This window comes from Symphalangus syndactylus, chromosome 4, assembly GCF_028878055.3.
Source record: "Symphalangus syndactylus isolate Jambi chromosome 4, NHGRI_mSymSyn1-v2.1_pri, whole genome shotgun sequence".
NCBI classification, from domain to species: domain Eukaryota; kingdom Metazoa; phylum Chordata; class Mammalia; order Primates; family Hylobatidae; genus Symphalangus; species Symphalangus syndactylus.
The window spans coordinates 159,441,696-159,467,503 of NC_072426.2; the positions used below are offsets into that span (position 1 = coordinate 159,441,696).

The 25,808-nt window shown below is 39.2% G+C and overlaps 1 protein-coding gene across 7 annotated transcripts in view; it reads left to right on the forward strand.

The window, feature by feature from the left end:
* The window catches only part of KLKB1 (kallikrein B1), a 39,248-nt gene that overhangs the window by 1,631 nt on the left and 11,809 nt on the right, over positions 1–25,808 (forward strand). For 2 of the 7 annotated variants that reach the window (XR_010120631.1, XM_063638478.1), the window contains exons 3-8: positions 373–553; positions 13,307–13,365; positions 17,207–17,369; positions 19,029–19,135; positions 21,581–21,740; positions 23,051–23,160. Coding sequence is in view for 6 of the 7 variants with exons in the window: in XM_063638478.1 (XP_063494548.1) it covers positions 13,308–13,365; positions 17,207–17,369; positions 19,029–19,135; positions 21,581–21,740; positions 23,051–23,160 (598 nt within the window). In the remaining variant the exon portion in view is untranslated. Of the gene's footprint in view, positions 1–368; positions 554–10,747; positions 12,708–13,306; positions 13,366–14,080; positions 14,101–15,072; positions 15,192–17,206; positions 17,370–17,391; positions 18,548–19,028; positions 19,136–21,580; positions 21,741–23,050; positions 23,161–25,808 lie in introns of those variants that run through there. The other 5 variants (XM_055276652.2, XM_055276650.2, XM_055276651.2 and 2 more) reach the window with 5 other exon arrangements.

A 25,808-nucleotide genomic window follows, 5' to 3' on the forward strand; every position in this document is an offset into this window, starting at 1 on the left:
TAAGACTTTATTTATTTATTTATTTATTTATCTATTTTTTGAGACAGGGTCACCTAGGCTGGAGTGCAGTGGTGCAATCGTGGCTCACTGCAACCTTCACCTACTGGGCTCAAGGGATCCTCCCACCTCAGTCTGCTGAGTAGCTAGGACTACAGGTGCATGCCACCATGCCTGGATAATTTTTGTGATTTTTCTTGTACAGTTGGGGTTTGGCCATGTTTCCCAGGCTAAATTAAGATGTTTAAATCACTCAGGCACAACTAATTTTTTCATATTGCCACATCTTCCTAGGAGTGGGATTGTGCTTCAGTCTTTTCAGCTGTCTATGCCTTAATTTTGACTCCCATCAATAATGCTTGATGTTGTAGCCAGTGTTGGTTTATTACTACCAAAAGCAATGCTGTTCTGGAAAGGCAAGGACTGCAGTGTCTCGTATGATGCAATCGGACAGAACCTTAAGACGACATTTGCTCCCACCAAAGGGCATTCAGCAGAACAAGGACCAATCAGAATTCATCCAGCAGTCATTTTGAGTGTCATCTAAGACTGGCAGGTAATAGCTTACGTGTGTGATTGTGACTCTCATGTGTGCATGAGATGGTCCACAACTGTGGGTAAAGGAACCTTCCTGTTCTCAATCTCTTGTTTTTAAAAAATATTTCATTCCTTATTCATGTGCGTATTTATTTATCATTTTACTCTTTCATTCATAAAAGTCTGCCAAGTGCTATTCAGGGAATTGGGGAAAGACAGCAAGCAAGCCCCAATCCTACCAGCAAGGTGTTACAGACAGTGGGCATCTGAAAAACAACAGAGAAATGGACAAGGAGGTAACAGAATGGCAGGGAGTGGAATCATTATGCAGAAAGACAATGGTAAAGAGACAGGAGGTGGAAGAGATGGAAGGTGCCTTTTCAGATGCGATGCTTGCTGGAGGATGGCATCCTGAGCAGGTGATGTTTGAGCAGGGGTCTGATTGAAGTGAGTCACGTGGGGATCTGGGACAAGGGGAGGTGGAGAGGGCTCCATCCTGGAACGTGTCTAAGGGGAGGTTCTGGAGAAAAATCCTCTTTCAAGCATGTGCAGTCTGTTGGAATATGCAGTGCTTTGGGATGGTAGGGGTGAAATCCTCATGTTCTTTTTGGCTCTTGTCCAGAGATGACTCTCAGGTCCTGCCCCGTGACCCATCTCAAAGCCAGCGCTGGGGCACTTCCCTGCTGTCAATCCCTGTTAACGCTCTGAATGTCTCTGACATCTCCTTACGCTGACCGCAGAGGAAAACTCTGCTTTTAATGGGCTCACGTGATAAGATTCCGCCCACTCTGATTGACTCCATTTTGATTAGCACAAAGCCAAGTGTTCAGTAATCTTAACCTCATCTGCAGAATTGCTTTTCTCATGTAACATAATCATGGGCAGATGTGATACCTTGTTTTATTCACTGTCCCCAGGATTTGAGTGGGAGATTTGGGAGAACTTTTTAGAATTCTACTTACCATGCCTCTTTTCAATTTAGTTCTGATTTGGTTCACCTGAATCTACAGAGGTTTTTTTTAGTTTTATTGTGTTACTAGAATGTAACATGTTTCACTGTAAGAAAACTCCAAACTAAACACAGAAGCATATTTAAATAGGTTAAAAGTCTGTAATCTCACCTTTTAGAGAAACAAACCCTGAGGGTTTCCGCTGTGATTTGAAGGCAGGGGGCTTTTGTCCCAATTGTTTTTGTTTGTTTGTTTTTGTTTTTGTTTTGTTTTTCTGCTGAGCCTGGTAGCAGATGAAATCTAAAATTTAAATTCTTTTCTACCGCACAAAGTAGAGAGATTTGTTGACTTCTGCTGCACCACTTGATATCCTAAATCTAAAGGACAGCGCAACATGCATATTTATAATATGCTACTTCATTCTCACCAGAAAATATTTTATTGGCAACATTATCCTACATTTCTAATAAATACAGTTCTGCATGCCAGTAATATACATAAAATATTTATTTAAGAATTAACTCCAAAAACTCCAATTTACTAATCAAGATGATATACTGTAATTTCCAAGAATAGAAAACAAAGGAGATTTAGTGGGCAAGTCATTGTGGTCTTTAAATATTTTAAAAGCAGAAAAAGAATAAATTGTTTTGTGTGGGTCTAGTACGTAAATATAGGAATGAAGGATAGAAGTTGCAAGGAGGTGTATTTCAGTATACAGGAAGTTTTTTCTTTTCTTAAAAATAAAATTAAAATAGAGCTCCCTGAGCTCTGAAATAAAATAAAATTAAAATAGAGCTCCCTGAGTTGGAGCAGGCTGCTTAGGAAACCAGTTTCTCCTCAGTCGAAGTATTTTGACAGGAAAGTCTAAAGTCTGTGTCAGAAGTGTTATCCAGCAGGTTTCAGCCAACCTTATCTGTAGAGTCAGATAGTAAATCTTCTTGGCTTTTGAGGCCATGCTGCCTCTGTAGCAACTTCTTAACTCTGCCATTGTAAGGAGAAAGCAGGCATAGACAGCAAGTGAATGAATGGCCATGGCTGTGTTTCAATAAAACTTTATTTACAAAAACAGGTGCAAAGCCAAATGTGGTCTGTGAACTGTGGTTTGTCAAGCCTGATATATTGCATTTCCTGAATCGGGTGGGAATAGGACCTAAACATCAAGCCAGTCCCTTCCACATCTAAGATTTCCGTGTTACATGATTCTTTGGTAGGGTGTAGGAAGGTATAGATATCATTTGCTAAAGTATCGCTTTAGGAGGAGTTATCCATACCCATCCATTATTCACTGTGCCTGCAAGCAACTCGAATTAAAAAAAGTTCAGTTACATGAGGTTTCAACTACACGCCACCAAATAACTGGGAACGTTATAAGCGTTTTTTAAAATGGAAACCTGTGCATAAACTGTGTGACCCTAAAAGGAAATTAGGGTCCTTTCGAGTGCAGCATTTTTCTACCTTTTCTGATGTATCATTTACAAATAAAAATTATATATATGTACTGTGTACAACATAGTGTTTTGATATACAGGTACATTGTGAAATGATTACCATAGTCAAGCTAATTAACATGTCCATTATTTAACATAGTTACCATTTGTGTGTGTATGTGTGTGTGCTGAGAACCCATCAGATCTATTCTCTAGTGAAGTCCATGTATATGATACAGTATTATGAACTATAGTCACCATGTTTGCATTAGTCAGGGTTCTCTAGAAGGAAAGAACTAATAGGATAGATGTACATATAAAGGGGAGTTTATTAAAGAGTATTGACTCACACGATCACAAGGTGAAGTCCCACAATAGTCCGCCTGCAGGCTGAGGAGCAAGGAAGCCAGTCCAAGTCCCAAAACCTCAAAAGCAAGAAAGCCGACAGTGCAGCCTTCAGTCTGTGGTTGAAGGTCCAAGAGCCCCTGGCAAACCACCAGTGTAACTCCAAGAGTCCAAAAGCTGAAGAACTTGGAGTACAATGTTCAAAGGCAGGAAACATCCAGCACAGGAGAAAGATGAGGGCCAGAAGACTTAGCCAGTCTAGTCCTTCCATGTTCCTCTGCCTGGTTTTATCCTAGCCCTGCTGGTGGCTGATTAGATGTTGCCTACCCAGATTGAGGGTGGGTCTGCCTCTCCCAGTCAACTGACTCAAATATTAATCTCCTTTGGCAACACCCTCACAGACACATCCAGGAACAATACTTTGCATCCTTCAATCCAGTCAAGCTGACACTCAATATTAACCATCACAAATCTACCCCTTGTCTGCTTGAACCCACACGCATCTCCTGAAGTCATATATAATCTTCAAATAAAGACAATAATAAGGTCATAATTATGTTAGGTAATACATAATACAGCCATCCTTCGTACAACCAGAAATGTACCAATCCCTAACCCAAATGCCATTACATGAAGTTAACATTTAAATGCTGATTTGAAGTAGATAAATCTTATGTCACATGATAAAGGAAAAAGAAAGGAAATAAAATGAAGATACTTCCTTAGTACAAGTGTATACATACACAAACATGTTCCTAACAAAATAAGGAGGAGATATGATAATTTCAGTCCTCATTTCTGCAGCTGGTTACATGGGCATAGCTGTTATTGATGACTACCTTCTTCTACTACCCATTCTGTATTCCTTTTGCCTTCAGCAAGCATCTCAGCAGGTTGTGGTTTTTTACCTGGTGGAGTGACCCAAACATTCATTCCTAAGGGGTCTGGGCCCTATGTAGCACTGCCTGGATTGGACTGTTGTAGTTTCCCATTGACCTTAATCACAGGGCATGGTAATACTAAGAGTTGCCTGAAGGGATCTCCTGTATTCCTCGCATACTCTTCCTTACCTCCATTGTGGAGTAGTAGACTAACTTGATAGTCCAGGTCAATCACCCCAGCCAACACTGCAACTCCCTTCTTAGCCTCTTGACTTAGAGGTAAAAGGAGCTCAAAGTGTCCAGGTGGCAATCTTAACTTCCAGTTTAGTGGAATCCTTGTTGTGTCTTCTGGTGGCAGCATTTTTCCCTCTGAAACTAACACCTCTAGGCAAGCAGAAAGTAATGTCTTGGGAACAGGAAGCAAAAATTTTGCTACTGGATCGCTAGGGGTGATGGTGAGTGGTGCCACTTCCACTTCTGCCCCTTGATTCCTAGACCTGTGAATCCTGGCTATGGGAGAAACAGTGCCATATATTGGACATTGACAGAGCATGCATAGCCTTCTGGAGAATTTTGCCCCAGCCATGCAAAGTATTGTCCCCTAGTTGGCATTGTAATTGTGACTTCAAGTGGACATCCCACTGTTCTATCAGTACAGCTGCTTCAGGATGATATGAAACAATGTTGTGCGTTAGATCCTCCAACCTATTCACACTGCATAATTGAAACTTTGGACCCTTTGACCAAAACCACCCCATAGCTGGCATTCCCCATATGCTGGCTATCACCATTCTACTCTCTGTTGCCATGACTTTGACTTTTTTAGATGCTGCATGTAGTTGTAAGTGCCTCTCTTCAGATGATCATATGATTTTTATCCTTCATTTTGTGAATGTGGTATATAGCATTTATTGAGTTGCATATGTTGAACCATCCTTGCATCCCAGGCTCAGTTGATCATGATCCTTTTAATGTGTTGTTGAATTTAGTCTGGCTAATAATTTCTTCAGGATTTTTGGATCTATGTTCATCAGGAATATTGATCTATAATTTTAATTTTATTTTCTTGTGATGTCCTTGTCTGGCTCTGCTATCAAAGTAATGCTGGCCTCATTAAATGAGATTGGAAGTGTTTCCTCCTTTTCAATTATTTGAAAGAGTTTGAGAAGGATTGGTGTTAATTCTTCTTTAAATGTTTATAGACTTCATCAGTGAAGACATCAGGTCTTGAGCTTTTCTTAGTTGAGAGTTTTTATTTCTGATTCAATCTGCTTACTCATTATTAGCCTGTTCAGATTTTCTATTTCTTCCTGATTCAGTCTTGGTAGGTTGTATGTTCCTAGGAATTTGTCTATTTCTTCTGTGTTATTTAATTTGTTGATATACTGTTTTTCATAGTAGTCTCACGATTTTCTGTATTTCTGTGGTATCCATTGTAATGTTTCCTCCTTCATTTATAATTTTATTTGAGTTTTTTTTCTTTTTCTCCTAATTAAGCTAAAGATTTCTTGATTTATCTTTTTAAAAACAGTAACAGTGTCATTGACCTTTTCTGTTGTTTTTCTAGTCTCTATTTCATTTATCTCTGCTCTGATCTTTATTATTTTCTTTCTTCCTCTGTCTTTGGACTTAGTTTTTTTTTTTTTTACTTTCTTATTGCTTCAGGTGTAAAGTTAGGATATTTCAGATCTTTCCATTTGCTTAAGGTAGGCATTTATCACTATAAATTTCCTTCTTAGAACTGCTTTTGCTGCATCCCATAAATTTTCAATGCCACAAATTTTGTTTCTCTTCATTTTCCTCAAGATATTTTTTGATTTTCCTTTTGATTTCTTCTTTGACTCATTGGTTGTTCAGGAGTATGTTAATTTTCACGTATTTGTGAATTTTCCATTTTTCCTTCTGTTATTGAACTCTACTTTTATGTCATTATGGTTGGAAAAGATGCTTGATATGATTTCAATCCTTAAATTTGTTAAGATGTTTTTCATGGCCTAACATATAACCTATCCTGGAGAATGTTCTGTGTGCACTTAAAAAGAATGTGCATTCTGCTGCTTTTGGAAGGAACGTTCTGCACATGTCTGTTAGGTCTATTGGTTTATAGCGTTTTGAAATCCACAGTTTCCTTTTTGATTTTCTGTCTAGGTGATCTATTCATTGTTGAAAGCATGTTGCTATTTATTTCTCCTTTAGTTATGTTAATATTTGCTTTATAGATTTAGATGCACTGATGTTGGGTACATATGTATTTACAATTGTTATATCCTCTTAATGAATTGACCCTTTTACCATTATATAATGACCTTCTCTGTCTCTTGTGACAGTATTTGACTTAAACTCTATCTCGTCTATTATAAGGATAGCCACCTCTGCTTTCTTTTGGTTATCATGTGAATGCAATCTCTTTTTCACCCCTTCACTTCCAGCTTGTGTCTGTCCTTAAAGATAAAGTTAGTCTCTTACAGGCAGCTTATAGTTAGATCTTGTTTTTTATTCAGTCATCCACTCTGTCTTTTGATTGGATAATTTAATACATTTGCATCTAAAGTAATTATTGGTAGGTAAAGGCTTACTACTATCATGTTGTTAATTGTTTTCTGATTGTTTTATAGCTCCTTTGTTGCTTCTTCTTGTCTCACTGTCTTCCTTTGTGACTTAATAACTTTTTTGGAGCAATTTGCTTTGCTTTGGTTCCTTTCTCTTTATGTTTTGTATATCTATTACAGACTTCTTCTTTGTGGTTATCATGAGGTTTACGTAAAATATTTCATAATTATAACCATCTATTTTAATCTGGTAACAAGTTCAACTGCATTTAAAAATACTGTATTTTAACTTCTCCTCCTCCCACATTTTATTACTTGTGCCATAGTTTATATCTTTTGTATGTTGTGTATTCATTAGCAAATTGTTGTAGTTATAATTATTTGTTAATACTTTTGTTTTTTAACTTTTATACTAGAGTTAAAAGTGACTGTTGCACAATAACAGTATTGGAGTATTCTGTATTTGACTGTATAAGAATACCTTTAATAGATTTTTATTCTTTCATATGTTTTCATGTTAGTTAGTGTCCTTTTGTTAAAACTTGAGAATTCCCTTTAGCATTTTTTGTAAGGCAGGTTTAATGGTATTGAAATCCCACAGCTTCTATTTGTCTGGTGATATGATTTGGCTCTGAACTTCCACCCAAATCGTATTTCAAATTGCAATCCCCAGGTGTCAAAGGAGGGACCTGTTGGGAGATGATTGGATCATGAGGTGTTTTCTCCCATTATGTTCTCATGATACTGAGGGTGTTCTCATGAGATCTGATGGTTTAAAAGTGGCAGTTACCCCTGTGCACATGCTCTCTCTCTCTCTCCTGCTGCCTTGTGAAGAAGGTACCTGCTTCTCCTTCACCTTCCGCCATAATTGTAAGTTTCCTGAGGCCTCCTCAGCCATGAGGAACTGTGAGTCATTTAGACCTCTTTTGTTTATAAATTACCCAGTCTCAGGTGATATCTTTTAGCAGTGTGAAAATAAACAATACAGATAATTGGTACTGGCAGAGTGAGGTACTGCTATAAAGATAACCTGAAAATGTGAAGGCAACTTTGAAACCGGGTAACAGGCAGAGGTTGGAACAGTTTGGAAGACTCAGAAGAAGATAGGAAGATGTGGGAAAGTTTGAAACTTCCTAGAGACTTGTTGAATGGTTTTGACCAAAATGCTGATAGTCATATTGGCAATGAAGTCCAGGCTGAGGTGGTCTCAGATGGAGACGAGAAACTATTGGGAACTGGAGCAAAGGTCATTCTTGCTGTGTTTAGCAGAGACTGGCAGCATTTTGCCCCTGCCCTAGAGATCTGTGGAATTTTGAACTTGAGAGAGATGATTTAGGGTATCTGTCAGAATAAATTTCTAAGCAGAAAAGCATTCAAGATATAACCTGGCTTTTTCTGAAAGCATACAGTCAAGTTGTATGCATTCACAAAGAGATGGTATGAAATTGGAATTTATGTTTAAAAGGGAAGCAAAGCATAAAAGTGTGGAAATTTTGCAGCCTGACCATGTGGTAGAAAAGAAAAACCAATTTTCCGAGGAGAAATTCAAGCCCGCTGCAGAAATTTACATAAGTAACCAGGAGCTGAATGTTAATTGCCAAACAATGGGGAAAATGTCTCCAAGGCATTTCAGAGGTCTTCAAGGCAGCCCCTCCCATTACAAGCCCAGAGGCCTAGGAGGGAAAAATGGTTTCATGGGCCCCGCTGCTCTGTGCAGCCTTGGGACTTGGTGCCCTGTGCCCCAGCCAGTCCAGCTCCAGCTGTGACTAAAAGGGTCCATAGCTCAGGCTGGTGCTTCAAGGGTGCAAGCCCCAAGCCTTGGTGGCTTCCATGTGCTCTTGGGCCTGTGAGTGCACAGAAAACAAGAGTTGAGCTTTGGGATCCTCTGCCTGGATTTCACAGGATGTGTGGAAACACCTGGCTGTCCAGGCAGAAGCCTGCTACAGGGACCCAGCCCTCATGGAGAACCTCTATTAGGGCAGTGCAGAGGTGAAATGTGGGGTTGAAGCCCACACACAGAGTCCCCACTGGAGCACTGCCCAGTGGAGCTGTGAAAAGAGTTCCCCCATCTTGCAGACCCCAGAATGGTAGATCCACTGACTGGAAAGTTGCAGGCACTCAGTGCCAGCCCATGAAGGCAGCCGTAGGGGCTGTACCCTGCAAAGCCACAGGGGCAGAGCTGCCCAAGGCCTTAACAGCCCACCCCTTGCATCAGCATGCCCTGGATTTGAGACAGGGGCTCAAAGGAGATTATTTTGGAGCTTTAAAATTTAGTGACTTCCCTGCTAGGTTTTGCACGTGCTTGGGACCTGTGGCCCCTTTATTTTGGCCAATTTCTCCCATTTGAAATGGGAACATTTACCCAATTCCTGTACCCCCATTGTATTTTGGAAGTAACTAACTTGCTTTTTATTTTAAAGGCTCATTGAGGGAAGGGACTTGCCTTGTCTCAGATGAGACTTTGGACTTGGAATTTTGGGTTACTGTGGAATGAGTTAAGACTTTGGGGGACTGTTGGAAAGACATCATTGGTTTGAAATCTGAAAAGGACATGAGATTTGGGAAAGGCCAGGGGAAGAATGATATGGTTCGGCTCTGTGTCCCCACCCAAATCTCGTCTTGAATTGTAGTCCCCACATGGGATTACATGGGAGGGGCCTGGTGAGACGTGATTGGATCATGGGGGTGGTTTCCCCTGTGCTGTGATCTCATGATAGCGAGGGATTTAAAAGTGGCTGTTTCCCCCACACATACACACTCTCTCTCTCCTATCACCTTGTGAAGAAGGTGTCTGCTTCCCCTCTGCCTTCCATCATGATTATAAGTTTCCTGAGGCTTCCCCAGCCATGGGTAACTGTGAGTCAGTTAAACCTCTTTTGTTTATAAATTACCCAGTCTCAGGTAGTATCTTTACAGCAGTGTGAAACTGGACTAATACATCTGGGAAATTCTTTTTCTCTCCTTCCTTTCTGAAGGACAGCTTTGCCTGATATTATATTCTTGGTTGCCAGGTTTTATACTTTCAATACTTTGAATATATCATCCCACTCTCTCTTGGCCTACATGATTTCTGCTGAGAAATCCACAGATAATCTTATGAAGCTTCCCTTGTATGTGAAGAATTGCTTTTCTCTTGCTTCTTTGAAAATTCTCTCTTTGTCATGGTGAGGATCTCTCTCTCTTTTTTTTTTTTTTTTTTAGATGGAGTCTTGCTCTGTCGTCCAGGCTGGAGTGCAGTGGCGCTGTCTCGGCTCACTGCAAGCTCCGCTTCCTGGGTTCACGCCATTCTCCTGTCTCAGCCTCTGGAGTAGCTGAGACTACAGGCGCCCGCCACTACGCCTGCTAATTTTTTTTTGTATTTTTAGTAGAGACGGGGTTTCACCATGTTAGCCAGGATGGTCTCGATCTCCTAACCTCATGATCCACCCATCTCGGCCTCCCAAAGTGCTGGGATTACAGGCGTGAGCCACTGCGCCCGGCTGAGGATCTCTTTATATTTAATCTAATTGGAGTTCTTTTGGGCTTCATAAATCTGAATGTTTATTTCATTTATTTCTCCAAATTTTGAGAGTTTTCTATTCTTATTTTTTAAAATAACTTTCTGCAACTTTCTCTTTCTCTACTTCTTCTGGAACTCTTATAATGCATATTAGTTTTCTTTTTTTTATTATTATTATACTTTAGGTTTTAGGGTACATGTGCACAATGTGCAGGTTTGTTACATATGTATCCATGTGCCATGTTGTTTTACTGCACCCATTAACTCGTTATTTAGCATTAGGTATATCTCCTGATGCTGTCCCTCCCCCCTCCCCCCCACCCCACAACAGTCCCTGGTGTGTGATGTTCCCCTTCCTGTGTCCATGTGTTCTCATTGTTCAATTCCCACCTATGAGTGAGAACATGTGGTGTTTGGTTTTTTGTCCTTGCGATAGTTTACTGAGAATGATGTTTTCCAGTTTCATCCATGTCCCTACAAAGGACATGAACTCATCATTTTTTATGGCTGCATAGTATTCCATGGTGTATATGTGCCACATTTTCTTAATCCAGTCTATCGTTGTTGGACATTTGGGTTGGTTCCAAGTCTTTGCTATTGTGAGTAGTGCCGCAATAAACATACGTGTGCATGTGTCTTTATAGCAGCATGATTTATAATCCTTTGGGTATATACCCAGTAATGGGATGTCTGGGTCAAATGGTATTTCTAGTTCTAGATCCCTGGGGAATCGCCACACTGACTTCCACAATGGTTGAACTAGTTTACAGTCCCACCAACAGTGTAAAAGTGTCCCTATTTCTCCACATCCTCTCCAGCATCTGTTGTTTCCTGACTTTTTAGTTTTCTTAACGGTGTCCTATAAGTCTTGTCAGCTTTCTGCAATTTTTATCATTCCTTTTATTACTCTGACCGGGTAATTTCAAATGACCTGTATCTGAGCATGCTGATTCTTTCTCCTGCTCAATCTAGTCTGCTGCTGAAGCTGTTTGTGAATTTTTTCAATTCAGTCATTTTGTTCTTCAGCTCCAGAATTTCTGTTTGGTTCTTTTTTATGGTTCCTATCTATCTTTTTGTTGAACTTCTAATTTTGCTCATGTATTCTTTTCCTGATTTTGTTTACTGTCTATCCATATTGTTTTGTAGCTCATTGAGCTTTCTTAAGGCAATTATTTTTAACTCTTTGTCATGCAGTATAGATCTCCATTTCTTTAGGGTCATCTCCTGCTGCTTTATTTCCTTCCTTTGGTGGTTTCTTGTTTCCCTGGTTATTTGTGATCAATGTGGCCTTGCACTGAAGTAGGCACCTATTTCAGTCTTTATGTACGAGCTTCAGCAGAGGAAGCCATTCACTAGTCAGATTGACCAGAGATTGTGGGTGGCCTGTCTGTTGGGGTCTATGCACAGGATTTCTGCTGGAGTTCTAAGGTGGGCAGGGCTGTATTCTGGGTTCATTCATTGTGGTTGTCTGTATTCTGTGCACAAGGACTGGTTTGAAGCATGGATCCTTGGGGGCTGACTTGGCACTGAAATGAGCCCTAAGCCTGAGTCTGCAGGGGCCAGCCTAACATAGGGATCACCTGGCACCTGAGTTCATGGGGATAGGTCTGTTCCTGAGTTTATTCAGGCCGTCCTGGGACCAAGGTCCACTGGGGTGAGCCCAGCATCTGGGTCCACATGGCCCAGCGTGGATCAAGATCTCTGGAGGCTGACCTGGTGCTGGATCTGCAGGGGATGGCCTGGATTCTAGGCCCATGGGTACCAACTTAGAGCCTTGGGTTGCTGGGGCTAATGTGGAGGCTAGAGTCTTGGGGGCCAGGCTAGAGCTGGAACAGGCCTGAAGTCTAGGTCTTCTGCGGCCATCTTGGAGCCTGAAGCCCCAGGGGCTGACCTGGTCTCGGGTGAACATGGGGCTAAGGCCACAGAGGCCGGTCTGGTCTGTGGCAGGCCTGCATCCTGGTGCTGGGGTTTACTGGAGTGGGCTTGGTGCTTGGGATCTGTGGTGAAGTTGGGCGCTATCTTAACTGCCCCTCCTCCATGCAAGAGGGTATCTCTCTCCATACTGTGCTGCCCAGGCTTGAAGGTGGGATGACACTGGTAATGTGAAATTGCCCTTCCTGTACACTTCAATGTGTCTTTTCTTATTTCTGTGCTGCAACCAGGTGGTATAACCTCTCACCTGATTCCTTAGCTCTAGTGAAGTTATTTTCGTGCATGGTTACTTGTTCAAATTGATGTTTTTGCAAGGGATGAGCGCTAGAAACTCCTGTTCTGACAAACTCCTATTCCTATTCTTGCTGACATCACTCCCTGAAATAGTTAATATACTTAACAGCTGAACACGGATAGGATGTTCATGGAATATGTTGACAGGACAAAAAGTTGAAACTGTTGGCAGAAACCCAAAGTCAATATTGAAGCCAGGCAAAATATTGCCTGCAGTGCCACATTAGAACAGCTTGAAGACCGTTCATTTTTAAGTGACAAGAGACTCACCTCCAAGAAGCAATTGTTTTCAGGTAGCAAATTTCTATTATTCTGATTGTTTCCAAATAAACTATAATTTTTAAAGTATAATTTTTTACTTTATGAGAAAATTAGTCATTTATATTCTAATTTCCTGAGGAGAGAGAGTATAGATAATGTTCCTTTATGTAGAAATATTTAAATGTAAGATGATTTTAAATCAGAATATTTGATTGATTTAAAATTTTTAAATGGGCTTTAATATTTTCAGAGGTTTTCTTTACTTAGGGATTTTTGGACTGACATTATTGCCATTATTTATTAATTTTATTTTTGCCAAATCAAGAGGTTTCATAATTGTTTACTCTCTCTCTACCAATTCCCTTTCCAACATTACTAGCCACAGAGTTGGCCAATCAACAATAAACACAACAGTAGTCTGGAGGTCTCAATTTGTATCTTGGGAAGCATTATAAATTTTCCAACTCTCTAGACACAAATGTACAAAAAAAACCCCTTGTTTCTATACCAGTAATTGTGTGCTTTGTCTTGCAATTCAGACATTTACAAAAAAATCTAAATCACCTTAAATTAAGATTTATGTTAAATGTGGTCTAAAACCAGCAGAGTTATGTATTGTTTTCTTTTTTAGAATGATTTTATTCAAGCAAGCAACTTATTTCATTTCCTTGTTTGCTACAGTTTCCTGTGGTAAGTGAATAATCTATAAAACATGGAATTCAGGCTAAGACAGGAGTAGCCCAGCAAGTGGCACCACCCCTGGAGAAAGCTATTGAACATACAGCTTCGGGGATGGAGATAGTCCCTGATGATTCAGGACACGTGTCTATCTAATGTTCCAGAACAAGGACCACTTGCCAGATATATTGCTCTAGACATAGGTTGCAGACCAGAGGAAGGAGCTCAGAAGTAGGAATGTGTTGGGACTTGTGTTAACAAAAACTTCTGTTCGCAGATAACATTCTGCAAAGCAAAACTCGAAACAAAAAAATAGTCCTCTATTTTGATTATCAACATTAAAAAATTAAACTTTATCTGAAAATTCAAAAGAATGCTAGGCATTTTACAGTGTCTAGGTCCAATCCAAGTATCTGTTAGGTACACGATACATAGTTTTACTCTGGACCGCTAGGGAACCATTTCAAAAATGAAGGTACCTGGTTTAAATTTAACTTAGCAAACCAGGCATTTGGATAGTTCTAGGTAAATAGCTTTCAACACCAGATTTCGATCTCATTTCTCTATTAATTTCATTAATTTTTGGAGAATAAAAATGATTCTGGACATTTCATTAATCATTGTAGAGGGAGTTTTCTCTGTGTCCCCACAAGGCATGATTCTGGGTCTACGGTGACTTAACAGGGCCACACAACAATGAGTATTTAACTTTCCTCTCAGATGTATGGCTACAATAAACATCTATAGGTAAGGTTTACATTCATAAAGAGACTTTTTTTTCCAGGAGAAAAGGCTTTTATTCCCCCTAAATCACAACTCCCCTGCGTCTGTCCCTCAACCCTGATTGCTCTTCTAAACCGTAGTTTACAAACCCATGTGCAAAGCCACTGAGAGCTGAGAAGGAGCATAAGCCGGAGACACTGGGAACCACGGCCAACTCCAGGGGGTTTTTCGTTTTTTTCTTTTTTTTTGGCAAAATAAATCATGATTATGTCTAGGAAAATTAGGGATGTAAATAAGCAAAAAATTAGAAACTACATATTGAACGTAGGCCCCAAATTCAGAAACAGTCATCGTTAAACATCTTTTGTTTAGTCTTTCAGATATTTTTCTACATATGCCTATTTGCGCATTTCGCAAAAAAGAGTTATTAACTATGGACACTCTTTGACTTGCATTTTCCACTTACAGCTATCTTTTGGTGCAAATAAGTAATATTTTTTGGAGCTTGCTATTCTTGTCTTTTTATGGTATTTTTGTGTGCACACTCTTATGCACTTATTCAGTTATTTCTGTAGAATACATTTTAAAAAATAAAAATACTAGATTCAAAGGTATGAATATTTTTGAAGGTTTTATGGTGTGGCATCATGAAATTATCTTTCAGAAAGGTTACTCCATAGTTGACTTTTTCTGCCAGGTAATAAGAGTGCTCATTTACCCCACTTAGGCCAACTCTAGCAGGCTTCTGTTGCTTTGCATCCTGACATATTTATCTTTCTGGGAACAGAGTCCTAATTTATTTCTGCAGAGCTACTGCCTCTCAGCTTTGGTCCATGTGGTTCTGGTGACTGTGATTCTTCTGCTGAACCAGGAAGTGCACACATCCTCCTGGCTGCAGTGACCCAATCAGAGCCAACGTCTTGCAACGAAGCTTTTGTTTAGACATCTAGAAATAAGTCTCTTACTTTTTTCTTTTTCCAATTTGACTTGAAACAGAAGAGAATACAGAGGCCTGAGTTGTTGGTGCTATTTTGCTACTACTTGGAGCTTGAGAGTAATGGTAACACCACGACTGGAGCTAGCAGAAGGAGACATATCGTCCACTGATGCTATCAGTTGAGCACAATGTCCAGTTACTTTTTAAGCCAGATTCACCATGGGCTTTTTGGATCCTGAACCAATAGATTTCATTTGTTTTCAAGCCACTTTGTACTAGGTTTTCCGTCGTTTGCAATCAAAACCAGTATACAAACACTGGTTATTTAATTTTTCATTTTTGCTAATCTCATGGATAAAATGGCTTCTAGTTGTTTTAACTTGCCTATATTGTGATTCCTCCCATTTTCATATACTTATCACTTCTATTTCTTTTGTAAATTATCTTTTCTTATTTGTCATCTAATTCTTTAAAATTGGAGTACTTTTCTTCTCATTATTGTTTATGGAATTGTTAAGCCTGAATAACCTGCCCAAAGTCCATGGACATGGGGGCCCATGTAAAAGCTTTGAAAGCCACCATCATTATGAGATAAATTCTATAATAGTATTTTACATATGCTCCAAAATACAGCACAGACACAGCTATCACTGTCATGATCATCATTATCATCATGATCACCAACTTATGAGGATAAGCAAGAACACCTACTAGAAGTTTCTTTCCATTCAGCAACAAAGTTGGTGTCTTTCTAGTCACTCCCTTCCCTGACTGTCACATGGCAGTTCACAGAGGCTCAGTTGCAGAATGAGAAGCTCTGGACCAGGACCTGCCATTGTGTGCATCCTTGCTTGTGAACTGGGGGCTGGAAGAGGAGTGACTGCTTGATAATTATGAGTCAGTCAAAACCACCAACTGTCTGAAAAAAATAGGCCTTTTTGTAACTAGTATTGTCAGTAAACCAACTCCTCCATGTTTTGTGCATACGTGAAATCTAGGCAATACACTTGTATTCCCAAAAGCTTCCTTGAAGAGATCTGTGCTCTTTCCAAATATAAACCTTACCCAAGAGGTGGTCATCTTGGCCACACCTCTGAGAGGGAGAGAAGCAGTCTTGCTGTGTTGGATGGTCATAATGGGGCTCAGGGCCAGAATCCCCAAGGGGTAGGATAGTGCAGAGAAGATGGCAGTCTCCAGTGCTTAATAAAATGCACGTGGTCTAAGCTGCCCATTCCCTCACAGGCAATAAAAATAGGTACTATTTAAATTGAAGAGTAACTACTGCCCCAGGGAATAGCCAGGTTGTCATTGGAATAGCCATGGTTAATGGTCAGTTGATGACTGAAATGAATGTGCTACCTGAACAGGAAAGCTGATGAAGCACACTTGGAACAGAGTCTTTCCAGGTAAATCCAAATTTACAAATTAAAGCCAGTAAAGACACCTAATTCTCTACTATTATGTGGGGTGCAGTGTATTCTAGAGCTGGGAATAATTCCAAACAGCAGATAGTTCAAAATTTATGTTCAATTTAGCATATGCATGTATTTGTTTAAACCGTCTTAAAAATGAGTAAAAAATATTGTCAGTTTGCTTGAATCATACTGAGATGAGGAATAATATTTAGCATTGCATGCTAAAAAAGGACACAGGATTGGGAGTCAGGGCTGGATGACTGTCACAGGACTTTGACTAACTGTGTGGATCTTGGGCAAGTGTGCCCTGAGATTCAGTTATTTAACTTTCTTTTAAAAAACATAATCCAGATGCAGATAATAAAGCCTGCCTCTGACTTCCCTTACAGAATTGTGAGAAGCTGGTGGAGATGTTTGTTACAAAAGTGTTTTGAAAATAGAGCAAATATTTCTCTTTTTAAGGCACGATATTTTCATAGCATGTCAGGCAGCAGGGAAAACCTAAGTTAGGATTTTATTTTATTGTGGGGAATTTATGTGCAAATTATTGTGCAATTTAATGAAAATAAGCCAATTTTTTATATAGAAGTACCCAGAAAATTAGATAACACTATACATTGTTCAAATAGTTGCCTTAATATATTTTATTTTCCCAGCATAATTAGTTATATTATACAGGTCTTTGAGTAGTCAGTGGGAGAAGTTAAGAAAGCAGATATCTTTTTATTAAAATTATTATTTGACTTATCCCAAATTAATTTTAATGGTTCTATCCCAGGATGTCTGACTCAACTATATGAAAACACCTTCTTCAGAGGTGGGGATGTAGCTTCCATGTACACCCCAAACGCCCAGCACTGCCAGATGAGGTGCACATTCCACCCAAGGTGTTTGCTATTCAGTTTTCTTCCAGCAAGTTCAATCAGTGACATGGAGAAAAGGTAAAAGTTGGTATTTCATTATTGGAGAAGGCATTTTCAAAACTGAATCAGTTTTATGCACAAAGGTGTAGTATAACTGAGAGTTCTTTCTCAAACGGGGTTCAAGGACCAGCCTCAGCAAAATCCCTTCAAGTGGTTCTTAGAAACGCAGATTCCTAGGCCACAACCCAGATGTGCTGAACCAAAGTTTCTTGGGACTAGAAATCTACATTTTAAACAATCACTGTGTTTATTTAAAGTAGTAGAAGCTAGTCATTTTCTATTCAAAGCCTCAAAATGCTTGAATATCACTGGGCTAAGAGACTGTCTCAAGAAAAAGTCTAACAGGTGAACATTACATCTAAATGAAGAAACAGAATTAACTGTGTGACCCATGATCACATTAGTGGATAGCACAGTCTGAAGAAAATAACATAAGACAAGCATTTTGCTGAGAATATAATTGAAAAAGATCTAGAACTTGTGATTTTGGGACAGGGCAGATCTAAATGGTGCCTAAAGTGAGCCAGTTTGGGCACCTACAGCATGATGCTATGTATGGTATGTGTGTGTGTATGTGTGCTTGTGCTTGTGTGAATATGTATTAACTGGAAATTTGTAAAAGTATTGGAAAAATAGTACTTACAAATTTTTTTTTGAGATGGAGTCTCACTTTGTAGCCCAGGCTGGAGTGCAGTGGCGTGATCTCGGCTCACTCCAACTTCCACCTCCCAGGTTCAAACGATTCTCCTGCCTCAGACTCCCAAGTAGCTGGGATTACAGGCACGCACCACCAACGTCTAGCTAATTTTTGTATTTTTAGTAGAGATGGGGTTTCACCACATTGGCCAGGCTGGCCTTGAACTCCTGACCTCGTGATCTGCCTGCCTCCACCTCCTAATGTGCTGGGATTACAGGCGTGAGCCACCGCACTCAGCCGTAATTACAATTTTTATTAGGTCAGAGAGATGCTTATTAATCACGAGCCACAGTTTTCATCTTAATGTTTTTTCATTTTGATTAATATCTAGAATAAGGTTTTCTTTGTTGTTCCCATTTCCATATTCATAACTGTTTTCTCATCTTCACTGTATGTGAGTTTACGAACTAGAAATTGGACAGCCATTCTCTGATCCTACATGTTAAACTTGTAGAGAAAACCCAGATTGTATGTGAGGATCATCATATTAAAAGTAGAGGTAGGTTCTAGAATTCTTATAAATAATGAAATTAACATGAAGGTTGACATTTAAGACAGAGGGAAGTCTTCCATTAAGTACAGACTACAAGGAGTTAATAAGCAAGATGAACACGATGTACAGATCCAGCTCTTATCACTAAGTTAACTTTTTAAGTAAATGAAAGTACTTGCAAAAATAATTACCAATGGAGGACGTAGTTGCCTGAAAGTTTAAGAACACAGGAAAAATCATTAACGCTTTAATATGGTTGACTTCCTGTACTTAAAAAATGAGAGTGTAAAGAAAATGCAATGCTGAAGTTAGATATTATGGGGATGTTATAAAATTACCTCTAAGAGTGTCCTTTCCAGCAAGTATTGGGGAAACTATATTATTTTCCTTGTTCCTGGTTTTATTTGTTAGTGTATAGAAGATGCTAGACATTTCCTCAATGTATGTTTATTTTTCTACTTCCTAAGTAAAGCTACTTTTAAAACAGGTTTGGTTGCTTCTTGAAGGATAGTGTTACAGGAACCCTGCCAAAAGTACATCGAACAGGTGCAATTTCTGGACATTCCTTAAAGCAATGTGGTCATCAAATAAGTGGTAAGTTGTGAATTTCTTAGCTACATTTGAGTTAATATTGGATCTCCCTTAGAACAGCTTTTGCTCAAAGTTCGTACTGCTACAGCCTTTTGGAAGGCATCACTCATAAAGATAGGAGATGGGGCAGTATTCTGAACACAAAAGAGGGACCCATATTCATCTGGACACTTCTATTGTCTTTATCAATCAACACATACTTAATGAGCCTCTATTATTTATGAGGTTAGCACTCAAGTGTAAGATTTACAGAAAATGAATCCAAATAGTCGTGTCTCCTTGTTTCCAGATACGAATTGTTAAGAAAACACTAGGGAACATCTCTCTCAGGTTCACTTGGGGGTAATTTTTATATCAGTGATTCTCAACCAGCAGTGATTTTGTATCTTCCATTAGGGGACATTTGACAATGTCCGGAGACATTTTTGGTGGCTACAACTAGGGAGGATGCTATTAGCATTTACTAAGTAGAGGCCAGAATGTTTGAATGCTGCCCAACATTCTACAGGGCACAGGGCAGTCGTCCACAGCAAATAATTTTCTGGCCCAAAATGTCAACAGTGCTGACATCAAGAAACTCTGTGATATACCATTAGGCCCAAATTGAAGAGCTGAATTCTGCAGATCTTGTTAAGAATAATACTTCTTAAAGGAAACTTGAGGACTAGGATGCTAGAGAACTTTGATTCTAACATCTGAAGCTACTGATGTCTTGGGAAACAGTTTCCAACGCTATCCTAATAAATTTAAGACAAATGAACTATTTCTCAAACATGACTGGGACTGATCAGAAAGTGAAAAGTGCTGAAAAGATTCAACTGATGGGTTGTCAGAATCTTAAAATAGCTGTGCTGTTATTCTACGTATAACTATATATCATTACTATTTTATTTTCATTATGCACAATTAATTTTGTAGGTTCAAATTTCAAATGTTTTTAAATTTGTCATCCTTTCCTCCCTCACTGATACCACCCCTTCACTACATACACACTTTGAGCCTGCTGTTTGCATTTTAACCAGTTATCAAAGGACAGCAATGCCTTCACTATAAATCTGGGCCTGACTTAGCCAGTATAATAGGTGTAGTCTACCTGAGGTGGAGTACATTTCCTATTTTAAAAGATCAATTTGTATGTTAATCTAATTTGGTATAAGTTACTCGAGTAAGTGCTATTTCCGATTGTTGTATCTTGTAGCGAAATTTAAAGAAAAAGTAATATTGTGCCTTTCTCAATATTCCCATTATTGTTAACGTATTCTAAAACTCAGTGTTACTCACTTAGCTTGCTTTTAATGTTTTTTTCCTAACTTCATCATCTTAAAGTGAAAAATTGTTCCCAAGTACATAAAATCTCTACACTCAAGAACAATTCTAGTCAAAAGCATTTAGAGCTTTCATATGAACACTTAAAAAGTTTTTATTTGTAAGAGTCCCATCCCAACTCTTAGCCTATTCTTTTCTCACATGCAGAAAAATAGGAAAGAGACTTCATTTCCACAATCTTCAAATTCCTGTGGTTAAGAATCACAGTGAATAATCCACCTCCCTGCCCAACTCAACATACTGTCGTATAGTTTTCCTGACAGTTTGTATATTTTCTGTCTTTCTCACCCTTAAATTTAATTTTATGACTTCAACCATACTTCTTAGGAGTGGAAAGTTATCTATAGTAGATTATGGTTTATTCCACATAATCTTGGGGAATAAAACTTTAAAAAAGTATACAGTTTATACTTCTGGTTACATTACTTCCTTAACCAAAAGTCTAACCAAGAAATTTGAATCTTTTTCAAAAAAAGAGCCTAATTTTGCTTCACTGTCTGTGAAAACAATTATCTGTATCTTTTGCATGTAAGACAAATCTCAGTGAAAAGGGTGCTTAAATAGAAGTTAACGCTATTTTAAAGCAAGGATGAAAGTGGTTTCACCATGTGTAAACAACAACTTTCCACATTTTGTAATGATTGATCCAGATGCAATTTGTAATCAGACAGGAGAAGTCGAAAGCAGAGAAATAACACTGGGAGATAGAGAAGCTCCTTCATTCAATGCAAAAGGTCAAAGGCACATCAGTTTCTTTAATAATGCAAACCTCAGCACACATTATCAGTGTCCTCATTATTATTGCCTTGTTTATTTCCCACTGCTCACTGATAATTTCAACGTGAAATTTGCCTGCGTTGCTGCATGCATCGTGCAGTTTAAGAAGTGAAGTAACCCAATTTCAAAGCTAGTGCTTTAGGGAAAATACTGGATTGTATTTACTTCAAGCAGAGTTCGATAATTTATGGACATAATAAAAATTTTAAATCCCTTAATTAATATAGCAGTTGCCAAAACTGGGCTATTGTCCTTCTAAACTACCAGCCCACATGGTGGTGGGTATCTAGTCTACCTCTAGAAAGAAAATGGACTGTGTTTGCTCTATGCATTTTTCTTGTACAGCTTGCCACCGAGACATTTATAAAGGAATTGATATGAGAGGAGCCAATTTTAATGTATCTAAGGTTAGCAGTGTTGAAGAATGCCAAAAAAGGTGCACCAATAACATTCGCTGCCAATTTTTTTCATATGCCACGCAAACATTTCACAATGCAGAGTACCGGTGAGTACAGTTCAAGGTGTTTGTTCTTTGTATTGGTGCCTCCAGGATTTGACTGTGTTCTTCATAACCTCTTTTGTTCCCGAACTAAAAAGCAAACAGGGCTTTTACTCCTAGCCACTTTCCTCATTTACTTGCTCTATTTTTTTTTATCTTTTATTTATTTATTTATTTATTTATTTATTTATTTATTTATTGAGATGGAGTCTCGCTCTGTCGCCCAGGCTAGAGTGCAGTGGCGCAATCTCAACTCACTGCAACCTCCGCTTCCCGGGTTCAAGCAATTCTCCTGCCTCAGCCTCCCGAGTAGCTGGGATTACAGGCGTCCGTCACCATGCCTTGCTAATTTTTGTATTTTTAGTAGAGACGGAGTTTTACTATGTTGGTCAGGCTGGTCTGGAACTCCTGATCTCGTGATCCACCCATCTCGGCCTCCCAAAGCACTGGGATTACAGGCATGAGCCACCACGCCTGGCCCTTCATTTTTTAATTAACTAATTCATTTAATTTCATTTGTTTCTCTACTCCTTTCCCCTGGCATGTAATTGTACCGCATCTTCAAAGCCTGGCATCCTCTTCCCCTACTTCTGCAAAGCTGATTCTTTCAGGTCTTTCCTCAAATACCATCCCCTCCAAAAGGCCATTTCTGAGCATTCTCTTTTAAGTCACACTCAGCTCTGTTTATTTCATTCATAGAGCTAATCACAATTTGATATTAACTTGTGATTTTTTTTTCCTTATTTTTAAATCTTATTTTTATTTGCATAGATGTATGGGGTACAAGTGTCATTTTGTTACTTTGATGTATTTTACAGTGGTAAAGTCTGGGCTTTTGGTATATCCATCACTGGAGTCATGTACATTGTACCCACTAAGCAATTTTTCATCACCCACCACCTTCCCACCTCTCTATCACCTTCCCAGTCTCTACTGTCCATCGCTCCACGCTCTACTCACTTTCGGTGTCATTTTTCCTGAAGTCATTTTCTGAAGTCTGTGTCGTTTTTCGCTTTCCTGAAGCGAATTTTGGTGTCATTTTTCCTGAAGTTCCGTTTGCCCCACACATAGGCCTTGCTTACAGAATGAGGGTTTAGCATCACGGTGTCTCCCACCTCATTCTCACCCTAACTCTCCCTTTACCCCTTTGCGAGGGGAAGGATGTCCATTTGATTAATAATGCAAACCCCTAACCCACTCATTATCAGGGTCTTTGTTTCCCACTGTCCATCTGAATACTAACTGTTACCTGCACTGCACGGCTCCCTGCACCTCAAAGTGCAGGAAGCAAAGTAACCTCTTTTCTTCCCGTTCAGGAACAATTGCGTATTAAAGTACAGTCCCGGAGGAACACCTACCGCTATAAAGGTGCTGAGTAACGTGGAATCTGGATTCTCACTGAAGCCCTGTGCCCTTTCAGAAATTGGTAATTGTAGGACTACTTCACTTTGTGATTGTAGTAGGCAGAATAAGAGCCCCAGAGACGTCCCTGTGCTGAGCCCTGGGACCTGTGCGTGTGTTCCCATAGCTGGCAATTAAGCGTTTCTGTCAGTGGGATTCAGTTAAGGGCTTTGATGGATGGGGAGTTTACTCTGGATTTTCTGGATGGGCCCAATGTACTCACAGAGTTGAGTGCTCACAAGGCTAATAAGAAAAAGAGAGAGGCAGAAGGGTCAGAGCCAGAGAGGTTTGAAGGTGTTACACTGCTGGCTTTGAAGATGAAGGTCCATGAGCCAAGGAATGCAGGTGGCCTCTAGAAGTTGAAAAGGGTGAGGAAACAGTTTCCCTGTGGAGCGTCCTGGAGGAACAAGCCCTGCTGATGTCTTGATTTTAGCCCAGTAAGACCGAGTCTCTAGAACGGTAAGATAATAAATTTGTGTTGTTTTTAACTACTAAGTTTGTGGTTATGCCCCTAGAGTAGCAGTTATAGGAAACTAGCACAGTGATATTGTTATAGTTATAGGTACAGTGATATTGTTATAGTTATAGGTACAGTGATATTGTTATAGGTACAGTGATATTGTTATAGTTATAGGTACAGTGATATTGTTATAGTTATAGGTACGGTGATATAGTTATAGGTACAGTGATATAGTTATAGGTACAGTGGTATCATTATAGTTATAGTTCCTGCGATATAGTTATAGATACAGTGATATAGTTACAGGTACAGTGATATTGTTATAGTTACAGGCACAGTGATATTGTTATACTTATAGGTACAGTGATATTGTTATAGTTATAGGTACAGTGATATTGTTATAGTTATAGGTACAGTGATATTGTTATAGGTACAGTGATATTGTTATAGTTATAGGTACGGTGATATTGTTATAGGTACAGTGATATTGTTATAGTTATAGGTACGGTGATATTGTTATAGGTACAGTGATATTGTTATAGTTATAGGTACGGTGATATTGTTATAGGTATAGGTACGGTGATATTGTTATAGTTATAGGTACAGTGATATAGTTATAGGTACGGTGATATTGTTATAGGTACAGTGATATTGTTATAGGTACGGTGATATTGTTATAGTTATAGGTACGGTGATATTGTTATAGGTATAGGTACAGTGATATTGTTATAGTTATAGGTACAGTGATATAGTTATAGGTACGGTGATATTGTTATAGGTACAGTGATATTGTTATAGTTATAGGTACGGTGATATTGTTATAGGTACAGTGATATTGTTATAGGTACGGTGATATTGTTATAGTTATAGGTACGGTGATATTGTTATAGGTACAGTGATATTGTTATAGGTACGGTGATATTGTTATAGGTACAGTGATATTGTTATAGTTATAGGTACGGTGATATTGTTATAGTTATAGGTACAGTGATATTGTTATAGTTATAGGTACGGTGATATTGTTATAGGTACAGTGATATAGTTATAGGTACAGTGATATAGTTATAGGTACAGTGGTATCATTATAGTTATAGTTCCTGCGATATAGTTATAGATACAGTGGTATAGTTACAGGTACAGTGATATTGTTATAGTTACAGGTACAGTGATATTGTTATAGTTATAGGTACAGTGATATTGTTATAGTTATAGGTACAGTGATATTGTTATAGTTATAGGTACAGTGATATTGTTATAGGTACAGTGATATTGTTATAGGTACAGTGATATTGTTATAGTTAGAGGTACGGTGATATTGTTATAGGTACAGTGATATTGTTATAGTTAGAGGTACGGTGATATTGTTATAGGTACAGTGATATTGTTATAGTTAGAGGTACGGTGATATTGTTATAGTTATAGGTACGGTGATATTGTTATAGGTACAGTGATATTGTTAGAGGTACAGTGATATTGTAGCAAAACTGTAAGGTCATTCCTTGGTTGTGTCCCTATCTAGTGAAATGACTCTACCGGGGTAGGGAAATAAAACTCTGTTGTTTCACACAAAAAGGTAATTTCAATGGAATTATCCAGAAAAGTGCCATGACATTCCACCTCATGTAGCATATCAGGATGTTAATGACAAGATGTTACTAAAAGCAAATCCCTTACGGCCAGTTCTCTGCAGTACTGGGTGCTGGCTCTGTGCCTGGCCCTGTACTGGGTGCTGGGCTAGGATTGCCCTGTGGAAGATTGGGAAGGTTGGTTACAAAGTGTCTATTTTCCTGTCTCCTCTTTGCGACAGCACACCTTCTCCATGGTGTGTGCCAGGTTCATGTGCACTGGTGATTTAATTTTAACATTTATATTATTTTTTTCCGGGAGTTTTTGAAGGCTGCCGGGAGGCAGGACTCGATGCAAACATGCTCCATTCTGTACCCAGCCCTGTTGCTGGAAGGATTTGCTGCACTTACCCAGGGAACAGGCAAGCTCATGCTGTGGCTCTGGGCTGTCACGGCTGCTGTCCACACCTGGGAGGGCACCCTGGGTGGCTCATCTGTGTACTTGCTTTCTTGTTAAATTGCAGTGAGTTCACATGTGATTTAATCTGATCAAATGGCCTTTACAGACTGACAAAAATCTGGCTGTTTCAGGCAGTGTTTTAAGCTGCTAAGGACATGGCTTTTCACTGAGTACATGGTCCCCATTCC